Source organism: Tachyglossus aculeatus, chromosome 2, assembly GCF_015852505.1.
Source record: "Tachyglossus aculeatus isolate mTacAcu1 chromosome 2, mTacAcu1.pri, whole genome shotgun sequence".
Classification (NCBI taxonomy): Eukaryota; Metazoa; Chordata; class Mammalia; order Monotremata; family Tachyglossidae; genus Tachyglossus; species Tachyglossus aculeatus.
The window spans coordinates 155,891,210-155,907,775 of record NC_052067.1 but is presented as its reverse complement, the minus strand read 5'-3'; the positions used below and the strand labels follow the sequence as shown (position 1 = coordinate 155,907,775).

Below are 16,566 nucleotides of genomic sequence, written 5' to 3'. Positions count from 1 at the left end.
TTAAGAATTTAAATGAACTCAAAGATAGAGTTGAACAGAAAGTGTTATATTCAAGGAGGAATTAAAGAATGGTTTGAGGGATGTGATACATTGGTGTTTCTTAAACCATTTTGGATTTTCAAGATTAGTTTGAACTTTAAATCATGCCTGCTTCAGAAATCTGCTAGTATGTTTAAAGCTGTTGATAGATGTTAATTTGCAAAACTTTTGCCTAATTAGGCTGAACAGAGGTGTCAAGCAGAGGGCATCCAAAAGAGAAAGAGTAATTATCAGGGCTAAATTGTCCAGGAGTTGACTGCCTGCCAGCTATTTCATGTTAGTCTTTCTCATTAAAAATTAAAAGTGGCTTAGGCATCTTGGTGATAAGGATCAAAGAAATAGAATTATTGAATAAAGATCTTTTTATCAGCTTAAGTTCTAAATAAAGAAAAATTTAGGAAGCATTTGTGGAATTTTTATGACTTCATGAGATATTGCCTTTGTGTAGCTTTTCCTTTGATATTTAATAATGAAATTTAATAGTGAAATTTTCACTTTGGCAATTTCTGAACGAGCTTCTGTACATATTCTTCTTTCTAGCTCTTAAAGTTTTTATGGCACAGCCTGCTGTGCAGATTCCTTGATCAAGGACTGAGAACAGAAGTAGAGTTACCACTCATTCCATTCTGATTCAGGCAATGCAAAGAATTGCGTGACCTTTCCAAAGCTAAACCAAAGATTGTGCTTTAAAAAGACCCTGTCCATTGTCATCAGAGACACATCACACTTCTGGCAGGCACCATGACGACTGGTTGAGAGTCCAGCCAACTACCCTTCACTTTTATCTAGGGAATATCAGGTAAAAGGTGGCAGATTTAAACAGAATACCTGAGTTCAGACCCCAACTCTGCCACTGACTTCTCCTGAAACTTGGGATTTAAATATCATTTTGTTCACAGACATGGTAAAATTGAGACTTAAGCAATGCTTTTAGTTCTAGAAAGATTTTCATACTTTCCTCTAAACTGAGAATTCAGATTACTTGAAGTAGTATTCTCCAAGCATCCATATTTCTCCAGCCTCATAGGAGAGCCCATCCCAATTGTTTTAAGCTAATTGCATACTGATCTCCTCCTTCTCCATGCTTTTCATTCTGAAACCCCAAAGAACCCTTGAAAACAAGAAACAAGGGAAATGAGGTTCTGGATTGGGCCAAGGAACAATGACATTTTCTATTTCCCTGCAAGCACCTTTTTGGGGAATTACAGGAATGGTAGAAAGAATGTTTTCCGAACACATTTAGCTGCTTCCTGTGACTCACCAGTACAGCAGTACTCCACTTAGAAAGCTTTTCTCTACGTCAGTCTAGAAATTATAGGTGAGTAAGCCTGCTTTAATCTGAGGGAAAGGAGATTACTTAGGAATTGCTCAGTGTCAATACTGTTCAGATCCTTTTATGATGTTTTTAATTTTCTTTTCAGTCGTTCACAGAAGAAAATGCAGATGGTTTCCAATATTTCCTTTTTCGCTATGTTTGTTATGTACTTCATGACTGCAATTTTTGGCTATTTGACTTTCTATGGTAAGGAAATACCTCCTCCCGTCTCTTCTTACATATATACATTGGAGAAAAATATCATTCGAAAGAGATAGTATGAAAATAACAATTTCTTTATGACTCTTGGGGTATTTTCTTCAAATATTAGAAAATGAATTACTTTTACTCTTAATGTGATTCTGCTTTTTTAAAAAAAATGAGGTGAAAATGTCATGTATTATTATTATTATTATTATTATGGCATTTGTGAACCCTTATTATGTGACAAGCCCTGTTTTAAGTGCTGGGGCAGATACAAATTAATCACGTTGGACATATTCCGTGTCCCACATGAGACGCTCAGTATAGGTAGAATGGAGGTCATTGAATCCCCATCTTACAGGTGAGGAAGCTGAGGCACTGAGAAGTGAAGTGACTTGCCCATGGTCACACAGTAGATGAGTGGAAGAGGCAGAATTAGAACCCACGACTGCTGCCACCCTGGCCCAAGCTCTTTCCTCTAGGCCATTCTGCTCCTGTATTCATTTTTTTACGGTATTTTTTCATTCATTCATTCATTCATTCATTCAATCATATTTATTGAGCGCTTACTGTGTGCAGAGCACTGTACTAAGAGCTTGGGAAATACAAGTTGGCAACATATAGAGACCGTCCCAACCCAACAGCGGGCTCACAGTCTAGAAGGGGGAGACAGACAACAAAACAAGACATATTAACAAAATAAAATAAATAGAAGAGTAAATATGTACAAGTAAAATAAATAAATAAATAGGGTAATAAATATGTACAAACATATATGCATATATACAGGTGCTGTGGGGAGGGGAAGGAGGTAAGGTGGGGGGGATGGGGAGGGGAAGGAGGGGGAGAGGAAGGAGGGGGCTCAGTCTGGGAAGGCCTCCTGGAGGAGGTGAGCTCTCAGTAGGGCTTTGAAGGGAGGAAGAGATCTAGCTTGGCGGATGTGCGGAGGGAGGGCATTCCAGGCCAGGGGGATGACGTGGGCCGGGGGTCGTCGGTGGGACAGGCGAGAACGAGGCACAGTGAGGAGGTTAGTGGCAGAGGAGCGGAGGGTGCGGGCTGGGCTGGAGAAGGAAAGAATGGAGGTGAGGTAGGAGGGGGCGAGGTGGTGGACAGCCTTGAAGCCGAGAGAGGAGTTTTTGCCTGATGCGTAGGTTGATTGGTAGCACTGGAGATTTTTGAGGAGGGGAGTAACATGCCCAGAGCATTTCTGCACAAAGACAATCCGGGCAGTGGCGTGAAGTATAGATTGAAGTGGGGAGAGACAGGAGGATGGAAGATCAGAGAGGAGGCTGCTGCAGTAATCCAGTTGGGATAGGATGAGATTTTTTAAGCACTTACTATGTGTCCAGCACAGTGTTTAACACTGGGAAAAATACAGGCTAATCAAGTTAGACACACCCTATGTCCCACTTGGGCCTCACAGTCTTAATCCCCCATTCTACAGATGAGATACAGGTAACTGAGGCACAGAGAAGTGAAGTGACTTGCCAAGCATCATGCAGCAGACAAGTGGCGGAGCCGGGTTTAGAACCCACGACCTCTGGCTCCCAAGCCTGTGTTCTTGCCACTAGGCCATGCTGCTTCTCTGATTCCTTCCTCTGAAGTTAAAAGTGATATCTAGCCACGAAACAAAAACAAGTTTCAGTGACATCCCATATTGCGCTCTTTGAAGAACGTCCAAAAGAGAAATCAGGTTTTAGCAAACTATTTTCTTCACTCAAAAATGTGCAGACATTAAAATAAGTGATCAGAAAAGGTGTACTTAACTGACTTTTGCAAATTAGGGCAAACTCCATTAATAGAAAAATGAGACAATGTTGAAAGTGAGAAGGAACCAGGTGCCAACACTTCTGACACTCCTCTCAAATTATAAATAAAATGTTTAATTATTCACAAAATGCTTAATCATTCTAAATATTTAAAGGATAAAATGGGACGATAAAATAAATGGTATTTGAAAGGAGGACTAAAAGTGCTACTTTTATGGATTTAAATGAACTTCTACCTTTATTACTAGTGAAGAAGCAGCGTGGCCTAATGGATAGAGCACGGACCTGGGTGTCTTAAGGACTTTGGTTCTAATCGTGTTCCTACACTTTTCTGCTGTGTGACCTTGGGCAAATCGCCTCACTTCTCTGTGTCTTAATTCCTTCTTCATCTGTAAAATCGGGATTAAAACTGTGAGTCCCTTGTGGGACAGGGTCTCTGTCCAACCTGATGAGGTTGTATCTACCTCAGCACTTAGTACAGTGCCTGGCACATAGTAAGTGCTTAACAAATACCATTTGAAAGAAACTATATTCTCTACTTAGTGAAGCTTCTTCTCACCCTTTTTTCCAGTTTCAACTCTTCTGATTTTCCTCCTCAGTTGTAACCATTTTCTTTAAGGCTAAAAGAAATGTGTTTTACCTACTCTGTTAAAAGAGTGCTATCTCTCTGGCACCTTTTCCTTTACCCACAAAATGTCTTATTACTTTTGTGAAAGGGGAACTCTGACTGAGCCTGGTGGAGTAGCTTCACACACTGACAAGTGCGAGATTGGAATTTGAATCCTGAGCACAAAACCTAGCCTCCAAAGCTAACAAGAGCTGAAAGCAGTGTCTGGGGAGAAAATTGGCTTTTGGTAAAGAAAGTGAGACATTGCTCCTCTCATCATCATCACAGTTAGCAGGACTTCGCCTAAAATCGAAAAGGAATAGGGAAAAGTAAAGAGAACAGGGATTTCGCACAGGTTGCTAAGGACTCTACAAAACCTTTGTGGATTGGTTTGTCCCAACCTAGGCCTGTTAGATACCCAACTGAGCCGAACCTCGTTTCTGGAAAGGGATGGAGCTGCCCAAGCTTGTTGTGGTGTCCTTGTGAGGGGATCCCCATGGCTTGCCAAAATTGCCTTTTCAGTAGCGTCACAGGGACTTCATGCGTGTCAATAGAGAGCTAACTCTTGGAACTGCCTTAGCCAACTTGCTTACCTACTGAGGCAGGCCCAGATCTGGGCCATGGGCAATTTGTGAGTGTTTGAAGTTCGATCTCTAGGGAAGGGCCAGGTGGAAGACTGGATTCCAGCAGTTATTTGGTATATACAGGGAATCTTTTGTTGACATTGAGGAAAAACTGGATTAAAATGGGCTTTGTTTTTCTCCCTTGGAAATGTTTTTCAATTGTTTTTTTCTAGTTAGAATAATTTAAACCAAGTCTCCCCACCACATGTGATGTCTTTAAGTGTTTGTTTTAAAACACTAAAAAAAAAATCAAACTGTAATATCTTTTCAATTCCCTTAGTTAAGACTATATAAGCAGTCTTAAGCAGTCTTAAGAGTCATGCGGAGCTAAAGTTTTGCTTTGAGAATAATTGGCTTGAAATTCAAGATGTTTTATTGTGTGCCTTTTCGTTTGAAGAGCAGTCACTTGTTCAAGAAGACATGTGGCCTGACTTTGCTACCTGTTCTAGAATGTTTATTTTACTGTCCTCTTTTGTAGACAATGTGCACTCAGATCTGCTTCACAAGTACCAGAGTAAAGATGACGTTCTCATCCTGACAGTTCGCTTGGCTGTCATCGTTGCAGTCATTCTCACAGTTCCAGTGCTATTTTTCACCGTAAGTAAATGCTGCTCTCCAGTCAGACAGAGCAGAGCTGTTACCTCTCAGCTCCGGGTGGGAGGGTGGTCACAGAGAGAACCTAAATTGAGCAAGTATCATGGGCTGGTACAACTGAGAAACCAGACCCAGTAAGGAAAGTGAAGGGCCTTTTGCAAAGAAAATGATAGTTCATAAAATGTTCTAATAATTGTAAATAATTGTTGTATTTGTTAATCACTTACTCTGTGCCAAGCACTGTTTTAAGCACTGGGGTAGATACAAAGTAATCAGGTCAGACACAGTCCCTGTCTTACCTGGGGCTCACAGTCTTAATCCCCATTTTACAGATGATGTAGAGGCACAGAGAAGTGAAGTGGTTTGGCCAAGGTCACACAGCAGACGTGACGGAGCCGTGATTAGAATCCATGTCCTCTTATTTCCAGGCCCATGCTCTTTCCACTAGGCAATGATGCTTCTCTAATGTGTGTTTGGTTTCATTCGTTCATTCATTCAGTCGTATTTATTGAGCGCTTACCGTTTGCAGAGCACTGTATTAAGCGCTTGGGAAGTACAAGTCGGCAACATATAGAGATGGTCCCTACCCAACAACGGGCTCACAGTCTATAAGGGGGAGACAGATAACAAAACAAAACATATAGACAGGTGTCAAAACCGTCAGAACAAATAGAATCACTGTTTTGCCCTCCTTTACACACAACCAAAGCACTTCTATAGCACCTATTTACATGTCCATAATTTATTTATGTATATTAATGTCTCTCTCCTCTCCAGACTGTAAGATCCTTGTAGGTAGGGAACGTGTCTACCAACTCTGTTACATCGTACTCTCCCAAGCACTTAGTACAATGCTCAGCACACAGCAAATGCCCAATGAATATGAACGATTGATCGATTTCTAGGCAGATGAACTTGTTGTGGGCAGGGAGTGTGTCTCTTTATTGTTTCCTTGTACTCTCCCAAGCACTTGATACAGTGCTCTGCATACAGTAAGTGCTCAATGAATATGACTGAATGAAATAGACTCAAGATCAGACATGGAGCCGAAGCGAATATTAGGGAAAGAATCGAATAGAAATTGGTTTGTAATCCAGACTTCAGAGGAAAAAATAATATATTAAAAACCACATAGGAATCAGACAGATCATATGGAAAGCAGTATGGCTTGGTGTCCAGAGCAAGAACCTGGGAGTCAGAGGACCTAGGTTTTAATCCTGCTTCCGCCCCTTGTCTGCTCTGTGACTTTGGGCAAATAACTGAACTTCTCTGTGCCTCAGTCACCTCAATCTGTACAGTGGATATTAAGATCATAAGCCCCACGTTAGAGAAGCAGCGTGGCTCAGTGGAAAGAGCACGGGCTGGGGGAGCCAGAGGTCATGGGTTCTAATCCCAGCTCCGCCACTTGTCAGCTGTGTGACCTTGGGCAACTCACTTAACTTCTCTGGGCCTCAGTTCCCTTATCTGTAAAATAGGGGTGAAGACTGTGAGCCCCACGTGGGACAACCTGATTACCTTGTATCTACCCCAGCGCTTAGAACAGTGCTTGGCACATAGTAAGCGCTTAACAAATACCAACATTATTATTATTATTATATGGACTATGTCCAACCTGATTAGCTTGTATCTACCCCAGTGCTTAGTTACAGTGCCTGGCACATAGTAAGTGCTTAACAAGTATTATTTTTTTAAAAAAGCAAACAACTTCAGATTTCATTTAATTGTACTTACTGAGTGCTTACTGTGTGCAGAGCCTTCAAAATAAGTCCAGCCTGCAGCCATCCATAATTTCATATTTGGTCTTGGGAGAGGCCATAGTATGAATTAACAATCAATCAATTATATTTATTAAGCACTTATAATATGCCAAGCACTGAATTAAGTAGGAAGAGAATTTACCGGCACTGGTTCAGTCACAAGGGGCTCACAATCAGGGCAAGGAAGGACAGACTCACAGGAAAAAGTATCAAACTGAATAAAAAAGAGTTCAGAAGCCATAGCAGCAGAAATAATTGCATAACTGCTCAGGGGGAATAAGCCTCATCTCCTTAAACACAAGTCTCATGTTCCTGTTCATTACAGTGCGCACAATATGCACCTAATAGAATCAGTCGATCAATGAATGGTATTTATTGAGTGCTTACTGTGTGAAGAGCACTGTACTAAGCGCTTGGGAGAGTATAATTCATTCATTCATTCATTCAATCATATTTCTTGAGCACTTACTGTGTGCAAAGCACTATACTAAGCACTTGGGAAAGTACAGTACAGCAGTAAAGAGAGACCAATCCCTGCCCACAACGAGCTCACAGTCTAGAGCGGAGGAGACAGACATCAATACAAATTAAAAAAATTACAGATATATACTCAAGTGGTGTGGGGCGGGAAGGGGGGGAAGAGCAAAGGGGAGCAGGGTGTGGGAGATGAGGAAAAGCGGGGCTTAGTCTGGGAAGGCCTCTTGGAGGAGATGAGCCTTCAGTATGGCTTTGAAAGGGGGGAGATATTGCAGTGCAATAGAGATTCTTCCGTACTTTCCAAAGCACTTAGTACAGTGGATGTGGGTGCTCAGTCAAACCCATTACTTCTGCTGCTGCTCCTTAAGTTTCTCATTAGTGCAGGCCGGGCCAAAATGCTCCAGTTTCTCAACATCTTCAGTGTTGTGATGGCGGCTTCTCCCCTGCAGCAAAAATCAGGAGGATGGGGGAGGGCCCAGCCACGAGGTTGCCTGCATGGGCCCCACCTCCCCACTGGTGAAGAAGCTCAGGGTTGGATCATGTCACTACGATCCGGGAGAAACACTTGAATTTTATGTGGTAATCCTTGTTTTCTTCGCCTGCAGGTACGTTCATCTTTGTTTGAACTGGCGAAGAAGACCAAGTTCAATTTATGTCGCCATATCGTGGTTACTCTCATCCTCCTGGTATTCATCAACCTCTTGGTAATCTTCATACCCTCCATGAAGGATATTTTTGGAGTCGTAGGTACAGGCTGTTAAAACTCAACGTTTTTAATAACGGCAATCTTTCAGAAAGCTAGACTTTCACAGTACATTAATACAATGCTGCTTTGCATTTTACAGGGGTGACGTCTGCCAATATGTTGATTTTCATTCTTCCTTCATCTTTATATTTGAAAATCATAAGTCAAGATGGAGAGAAAGGAACTCAGAGGATTTGGGTTGGTTTTATTTCTTTCCCTTCAATTCTTTTATTTAAGGTTGAGATTCGGTAGCCTGAGTCAACTGTTCAGATTCATTCCTTCATTCTGTTGTATTTATTGAGCCCTTACTGTGTGCAGAGCACTGTACTCAGCACTTGGGGGAATACAACACAATAATAAACAGACACATTCCCTACCCACAGTGAGCTTACAGTCTAGGGGGCGGGAGACAGGCATTAAGTAAATAAATTACAGATGGGAGGGGGGAGCAAGTCAGGGCCACGCAGATGGGAGAGGGAGAAGAGGAAGGCCTAGTCAGGGAAGGCCTCTTGGAGGAAATGTGCCTTCAATAAGGCTTTGAAGAGTTGGAGGGTAATTGGCTGTCAGGTATGAGGAGGGAGGGCTTTACAGGCCAGAGGCAAGACGTGGGTCAGGGTTTGGTGGCGAGATAGGCAAGATCGAGGCAGAGTGAAAAGGTTAACATTAGACGAACGAAGTGTGCAGGCTGGGTTGTAGTGGGAAAGTAGCGAGATGAGGTAGGAGGGGGCAAAGTGATTGAAGTGCTCTAAAGCTAATGGTGAGGAGTTTTCGTTTGATGTGGAGGTGAATGGACAACCACTAGAGTTTTTTGAGGTGTGGGGAAATGTGTCCTGAACGTTTTTGAAGAAAAATTATCCGGGCAGCAGATTGAAGTATGAACTGGAGCGGGAGAGAGAAACAGGAAGCTAGGAGGTCAGCAAGGAGGCTGATGCAGTAATCCAGGCGGAATAAAATGAGTGATTGTATTAACATGGTAGCAGTTTGGATGGAGAGGAAAGGGCAGATTTTATTGATGTTGTGAAGGTGGGGCCGACAGGATTTAGGGGTGGATTGAATATGTGGGTAGAATGAAAGAGGGGAGTCCCAGGTAACACCAAGGTTATGGACTTGTGAGACAGGAAGAATGGGGGTGCCATCTACAGTGATGGGGAAGTCAGGGGGAGGACAGGTTTGGGTGGGAAGATAAGGAGTTTTGTTTTGGAATGCTGAGCTTGAGGTGAAAGGAGGACATCCAGGTAGAGATGTCTTGAGACAAGAGGAAATGTGAGACTGGAGAGAGGGAGAGCGATCAGGACCAAAGATGTAGATTTGGGTATCATCTGCAGAGAGATGGTAGTTGAAGCCATGGGAGCAAATTAGGTCTCCAAGGGAGCTCTCCAAGGGACCCGAACTGAACCTTGAGGTATCGCCTCAGTTAGGGGGTGGGAGGCAGAGGAGGAGCCTGCAAAGGAGACTGGGAATGAATGGCCAGAGAGATAAGAGGAGAATCAGGAGACAGTGTCAGGAGAGTGTCAGTAAAGCCGAGGATGGATCATGTTTCCAGGAGAAGGGGATGGTCCATAGTGGCCAAGACAGCTGAGTGGTCGGGGAGAAATTAGGATGGAGTAGAGGCCATTAGATTTGGCAAAAAAATCATTGATGACCTTTAAAAGGGTGTTTTCTTTGGAGCGAAGGGGACAGAAGCCTGATTGAAGAGGGTCAAGGAGAGAATTGGAGGAGTGAAATTTGAGAAAGCAGGTGTAGACAACTCTCTCAAGGAGTTTGGAAAGGAATCGTAGGACACAGATGGGTTGATAACTGGAGGGAGCCGTGGGATCAAGGTAGCGTTTTTTAAGAATAAGGTTCATGTTTGAAAGCATTGGGGAAGAAGCCATTGGAGATCGAACAGTTGAAGATGGCTGTTAGGGAGGGACGAAGGGAGGGGGTGAGAGTTTTAATAAGGTGTGATGGAATGGGGTTGGATGCACCTGTGGAGGGAGTGGATTTTGAGAGAAGGCAGATCTCCTCTTGAGATACTGCTGGGAAGGATGAGTTGAAGAAGGGACAGGAGGGAGGACAGAATGGGGAGGGATATGGGAGATTTTGGGGCGCTCATGCTTGATAGTGTCAATTTTCTTAATAAAGCAGGTGGCCAGGTCACTGGGGGCAAGGAATGGGGGAGGCAGGGGAACAGGGGGCCCGAGGAGGGAGTTAATGTCTGGAACAACTGGCCAGGGTGATGGGCATGGGTGTCAATAGGGGCAGAAAAATAATTTTGTGGGGAAAGGAGAGGGCAGTTGCAGCATGCATGGATGAAATGGATGAAGTTGGCCTGATATTCAGATTTTGAATTTATATATAGATTTAGATTTCTGGAATGCCCTCCCTTTTCATATCCGACAATTATTCTCCCATCCTGCCCCCTCAACCTTCAAAGCCTTATTGAAGGCACCTCTCCTCCAAGAGGCCTTCCCTGACTAAGCCCCATTTCTTCTTTTCCCACTCCCTTCTTCATCACCCTGACTTGCTCCCTTAATTCACCGCCCTACTAGCCAAATAGCATTTACATACATATTTATATTATTTATATTAATGTTCTTTTCCCCCTCTAGACTGTAAACGCATTGTGGGCACGGAATGTGTCTGTTATATTGTTGTGTTGTACCCTTCCAAGACCTGAGTACAGTGCCCTGTACATAGTAAGCACACAGTAGATATGATTGATTGACATAAATAGGGGAAATGTCCTACAAACTACTAAAAGGAAATGTCCCTGCTCTTAGCTGATTAATATCATTTTGGGTTTCCTAATAGTAGAACAGTTTCCTTTGTGGTCATTCCCCTTGTTAACACTGAAAGGTATTAATAATTATGGTATGGGAGAAGCAGCGTGGCTCAGTGGAAAGAGCCCAGGTTCGGGAGTCAGAGGTCGTGGGTTCTAATCCCACCTCTGCCATTTGCCAGCTGTGTGACTTTGGGCAAGTCACTTCACTTCTCCGGGCCTCAGTTCCCTCATCTGTAAAATGGGGATTAAGACTGTGAGCCCCATATGGGACAACCTGATTACCGTGTATCCCCCCCAACACTTAGAACAGTGCTTGGCACATAGTAAGCACTTAACAAATGTCATTATTATTATTATTATCATTATTATTGTTTGTTCAGTGCTTACTATGTGCCAGGCACTGTTCTAAGCGCTGGGGTAGATACAAGATAATTGGGTTGGACACAGTCCTTGACCCACATGGGGCTCACAGTCTCAATCCCCATTTTACAGATGAGAGAACTGAGGCCCAGAGAAGTGAAATGAGTTGCCCAAGGTCACACAGCTGACAAGTGACAGAGCTGGGATTAGAACCCATGACCTTCTGACTTCAAAGCTTGTGCTCTATCTACTAGGTCATGCTGCTTCTCCAGTATTAGATTGGGTTTGTGCAGATAAGGTATTTTTGTTGTGAGAATTCCCTCTTCTGGGACTGGGGATTCCCTGGGAATGGAGATTCTGGGCCTGGAGATTATGCCCGCACTCTGGCAGTTGCCCCAGGATCACACTCCGGGGCTTGGGTGGGCACCACAACTGCACATGGAAAAACCTGATATACTGTCTACTATTCAGGCAGATGAGCTGATTTCACAGCTCAGGGACCAGCTCAGATGTGGGACTAAGACATATAGAAGAGAAGCAGCGTGGCTCAGTGGAAAGAGCATGGGCTCAGGAGTCAGAGGTCTTGGATTCTAATCCTGGCTCCGCCACTTGTCAGCTGGGTGACCTTGGGCAAGTTACTTAACTTCTCTGGGCCTCAGTTCCCTCATCTGTAAAATGGGGATTAAAGACTGTGAGCCCCACATGGGACAACTTGATTACCTTGTATCTCCCCCAGCGCTTAGAATAGTGCTTGGCACATAGTAAGGGCTTAAATACCGTCATCATCATCATTATTATTATATAGCTCCAAAAACCCCATCTTGTATAAAAACTCTTTGGCCATTATAGTTGGATGCATACGAATTAAGCTACGTTATGCAGATTGAAGCCAAAAATGGACGTTTGTCCCCCAAAAAAAATTCCTAAAAAAAATAATAATTTGCCCAGTGTGGGCACAGCCAGATTTGTGCTAGTGGCACTTTCTCTACACTCTCTCTCTATCGTTTTTCTTCTACTTCCTCAACATGATCTCTCCCCATTCCCCTCTGTCCCCCACCCACTCTTTCTCCCCCTCCTCCCCCCACCTTTGTCCAATCTGCTTATGTTGTATCTACCCCAGTACTTGGTGCAGTGCTTGGCAAATGGTAAGCACTTAACAAATATCACAATTATTATTTCGTGTTTGGTGTTTATATTTTTGCTGACTCCTTGCTCATTCCTTATCTTCTTCTCTCAGACATACTCAAAGCAGAAAATATTTTGGTTTGCAAATTCAACGCTCTGGATTCAGATGCAAATATACTAAGCTGAAAAAGTCCCAGGTGTCATTTCCTTCCTTACTGGAAACAATTAGAACCTTTTTTTCAAAGTAATCCTGCATGCTTTACATGCATGTTAAATAGAGGTCAGGTTTTGAAAGTAACCAGTCTCCAAATTATCTAGATTTGGGGGTTGATATTCCTCTTTAGAATGCTACAGAAGAGGCTCCTGGGCTCTAGTATAGCCCATCCTTCTAATAATCAAGAACTCAAGTTTCCATTATAATACTAATAATTATGATATTTTTTAAGCACTTACTGTGTGCCAGGCACTGTTCTAAGAGCTAGGGTAGATACAAGATAATTGGGTTGGGCTCAGCCCCAGTCCCACTTGGGGCTCACGGTCTTAATTCCCATTTTTCAGATGAGGGAACTGAGGTACAGAGAAGTGAAGTGACTTGCCCAAGGTCACACAACAGACAAATGGTGGAGCCGGGATTAGAACCCATATAATAATAATAATAATAGTGGTATTTGTTAAGGTGCTTACTATGTGCAAAGCACTGTTCTAAGCACTGGGGGGATACAAGGTGATCAGGTTGTCCCACATGGGGCTCACAGTCCCACATGGGGCTCACAGTCTTCATCCCCATTTTACAGGTGAGGGAACTGAGGCACAGAGAAGTTAAGTGACTTGCCCAAAGTCACACAGCTGACAGTTGGCAGAGCCAGGATTTGAACCCATGACCTCTGACTCCAAAGCCCAGGCTCTTTCCACTGTGCCACGAACCCATGACCTGACTCTCAGGCCCGTGCTCTATCCATTAGGCCCTGGTGGTTCTCTTGTGCTGTTACAATAATAGTAATAATAATTACGGTATTTGTGAAGTGCTTCTGTACTAAGCGCTGGGGGTGGATACAAGCAAATCGGGTTGAGTACAGTCCCTGTCCTGCCTAAGGCTCACTTATTCCCCATTTTACAGATGAGGGAACTGAGGCCCAGAGAAGTGAAGTGAAGTGACTTGCCTGGGGTCACACAGCAGACAAGTGGCAGAGCCGGTATTAAAACTCACAACCTTCTGAATCCCAGGCCCGTGCTCTAGCCACCAAACCATAATAATGATGATAGTATTTTTTAAGTGCTTACTGTGTGCAAAGTACTGTTCTAAGCGCTGGGGAGGTTACAAGGTGATCAGGTTGTCCCACGGGGAGCTCACAGTTTTAATCCCCATTTTACAGATGAGGTAACTGAGGCATGGAGAAGTTAAGTGACTTGCCCAAAGTCACACAGCTGACAGTTGGCGGAGCCGGGATTTGAACCCATGACCTCTGACTCCAAAGCCCATGCTCTTTCCACTGAGCCATGCTGCTTCACACCATGCTGCTGTTATCTCGGGAAGGACTGACCAGACCATGAGCCCCATGTGGGACAAGGACTGTGGTCCGATCCCCTCAATCCCAGGGTTTAGCACAGTGCTCAGTACACAGTAAGTGTCTAAAAAGTGCCACAATTACGATTATGATTATTCAAAGGGCGGGTTTAGAGGGAAAGTATTCTATTTTTTCCTCAACTGAAGGAAAACAGGCTTTGCTATTGATGCACTTTGAAATGTTGCCTCATTTGAAAGAATCAATGTCTTTTGTCTTTGTCCTAGGCCTCTCTCTTCCTGGGACTGGGAGTATTATTTTCCTTAGTAAGCATTCCTTTGGTCATCTATGATTGGGCCTGCTCAGCCAGCAACAGCGAAGGTCATTGAAACCCCACTAGAATGAAAAAAACCCTGCATTTCTGTTGGAGGCTCATCGAAGTCAACCCGCTTCTTCTTGGCCAGTTTGCACCAGCAAAATGAGATGTAATATTGAGAAAGGTTACACACCTTTTCCAAATGGAATCCCGTTCCAATTTCAGTTGTATCAGAATCTCCTCTTGGATCAATTTAAATATTCCATTGACTGCATTCTCTGTTTTACCTAGCCTTTGTCCTTGTTGCTACTCACAATCAATTATTTTTCATTTTTTTACATTCTGTTGTTCCAGAGGTAATCTCTTGGACCTTTTGAAAACACAATCTTCAATCGCTGGAACCAGGGGACTGGTTTGCTTATTCAGCTTATTCAGTAACGGTTTTCCACTTGCTCTTCAGCTCACCCAAACTGTCCCTTTCTTGACCAAACTTAATTTGTATAAATATTTCACTTTGCTTTGACAATGCCTTGGTAAATAATTAGCCTATTTTGGATCAGTGTAGCACACTAGGATATTTAGTGGGCAAAACCAGCGTCAACCTGTGAAAGCTAGCTAGTTGGGACGCGGGGTGGTGCGAATAGCACACCGTATCCCAAAGTAATGGCGAGGGAACCCTCAAACCAGATTCAAATTTGGATCATTCTTTAAAACCCATGTTGCAGTTGATTGTCTTGGAAAAACAATATAAATTAATCTGGGGGCCCTTTTTGCCTTCCGTCATAAGCATTGATCTGCTCCAGATCAGTTCTATCGCCCCAGATGTCTTGGAAACCTGGGGGCTTCTATGATTCAAAGTGGCCAGCATCGCTACACCCGTTTTTGTTTGAAAAAAATAATAAAAAGCAAACTGTCAAAAAATCTAATCCCAGCAGCTCTACTCATCTCCACCAGCTTTGTCACTAACAATAATTGTTCATAGAGATCTAATTAAGGATGATCTTGGATGACTAATTCCTGTTTTATATCAGATACTTTTCAGGGATCCTAAGAAAACTTCTTTTGTATCTGTCTATTTAGGTGATGGGAAAACAAGATTCTGTACCTTTTTTTTAAAAAAAAGCCTCATTTTCTATCTCTTCTCCATTGATTTTTCCATCAAGAGTAAATACAGAGAATTCAAAGCTATTTACAGTTCCAATTCTGCCCTTCCATATTGCTTAAAAAGAACAGAATGAATGAATGAACAGCAGAATTTTAGAAACTGCTACAGGGTTATCTGTTTACGGTCAGGATTCATTCATTCAATCGTATTTATTGAGCGCTTACTGTGTGCAGAGCACTGTACTAAGGAGCTTGGAAAGTACAATTAAGCAACAGATAGAGAGACAATCCCTCCCACCAGAAGCGGGGAGACAGACATCAAAACAAGTAAACAGGCAGGAATTTATATACTGAATGTAAATCAAAAACGGAATCACTACATCACTGTCCTGCTACGTTACTTTATTTTCTGCTCTAGCTGAAGGAGTAATGTGGACAAACCCAAAACGGCAAAATTCTGCCCACAGACGCTCGTGTCAAACTCATATTGATGAGACAACTTGAGCATTGATGTCCTCTTCCTCCTCCGTTTATCCAAAGACACAGTTGGGTCCTTAAAAATTTCAAATTGTGCTAGTTAACATTTCCCTGAAGACTCATTCATCTCTAACAGTAATTTTACACACTCAGAGTAAATTTAGAACACTGTCATTAGCAGTGGGATATTTCGTGATGTCAGTGGATCTGTGGATTTTGTGTGTAGTACATGTTTTTTTAATTATTTAAAAGATATTTGTTGGAGAAGCACACGTTCATTGATGTCTGTGATACAGAATTTCTTTTAAGTCTCCTTTTTATGTTAAAAGTTTATTTGTTCTTAACAGAACCCTGGTGTCATTTGTCAGATATCTCTGGTGGATAGCATTATTTGGGCCAGATTAGCTGTTAAGTGTACTGTTATTATTCTCTTTGTTCAAAATAGTGAACTTGTAGCCAAAAATATGTGTATCACAGATGTTAGCTAGAATTCCAGCAACAGTAAAGATCTATAGGAGCTCCTCTGCTACATTAGTAGATTTGAGAGTACTGTGTCATAATAGTAGATGGCAACACGCTTTCTTTTGGTAGATATGTTCTCCACTCTTGTGAACAGTGCAAGCAAGTAATGTAGTTTGGATTTAGAACTGCTTTCTAGATACAGGATATTTTAAATCCATAATTTACTTAATGATAGACATTGGAAGGGTAGGGTGCCGGGGGGGGGGGGGGGGGGGGGGTTAGTTCAAACAGGGTCCTAATCTTATTGGAGATATATCTTTTACCTT

The 16,566-nt window shown here is 42.8% G+C and overlaps 1 protein-coding gene across 3 annotated transcripts in view; it reads left to right on the top strand.

Moving 5' to 3' along the window:
* SLC38A1 (solute carrier family 38 member 1) overlaps positions 1–15,550 on the top strand; it is an 88,959-nt gene extending 73,409 nt beyond the window's left edge. For all 3 annotated transcript variants that reach the window (XM_038740854.1, XM_038740853.1, XM_038740852.1), the window contains 5 exons: positions 1,461–1,561; positions 5,036–5,154; positions 7,991–8,132; positions 8,231–8,328; positions 14,169–15,550. In XM_038740854.1, coding sequence (XP_038596782.1) covers positions 1,461–1,561; positions 5,036–5,154; positions 7,991–8,132; positions 8,231–8,328; positions 14,169–14,270 — 562 coding nt within the window. In that variant the 3' untranslated portion in view covers positions 14,271–15,550. The remainder of the gene's footprint in view (positions 1–1,460; positions 1,562–5,035; positions 5,155–7,990; positions 8,133–8,230; positions 8,329–14,168) is intronic.
* The last annotated feature ends 1,016 nt before the right edge of the window (positions 15,551–16,566 follow it).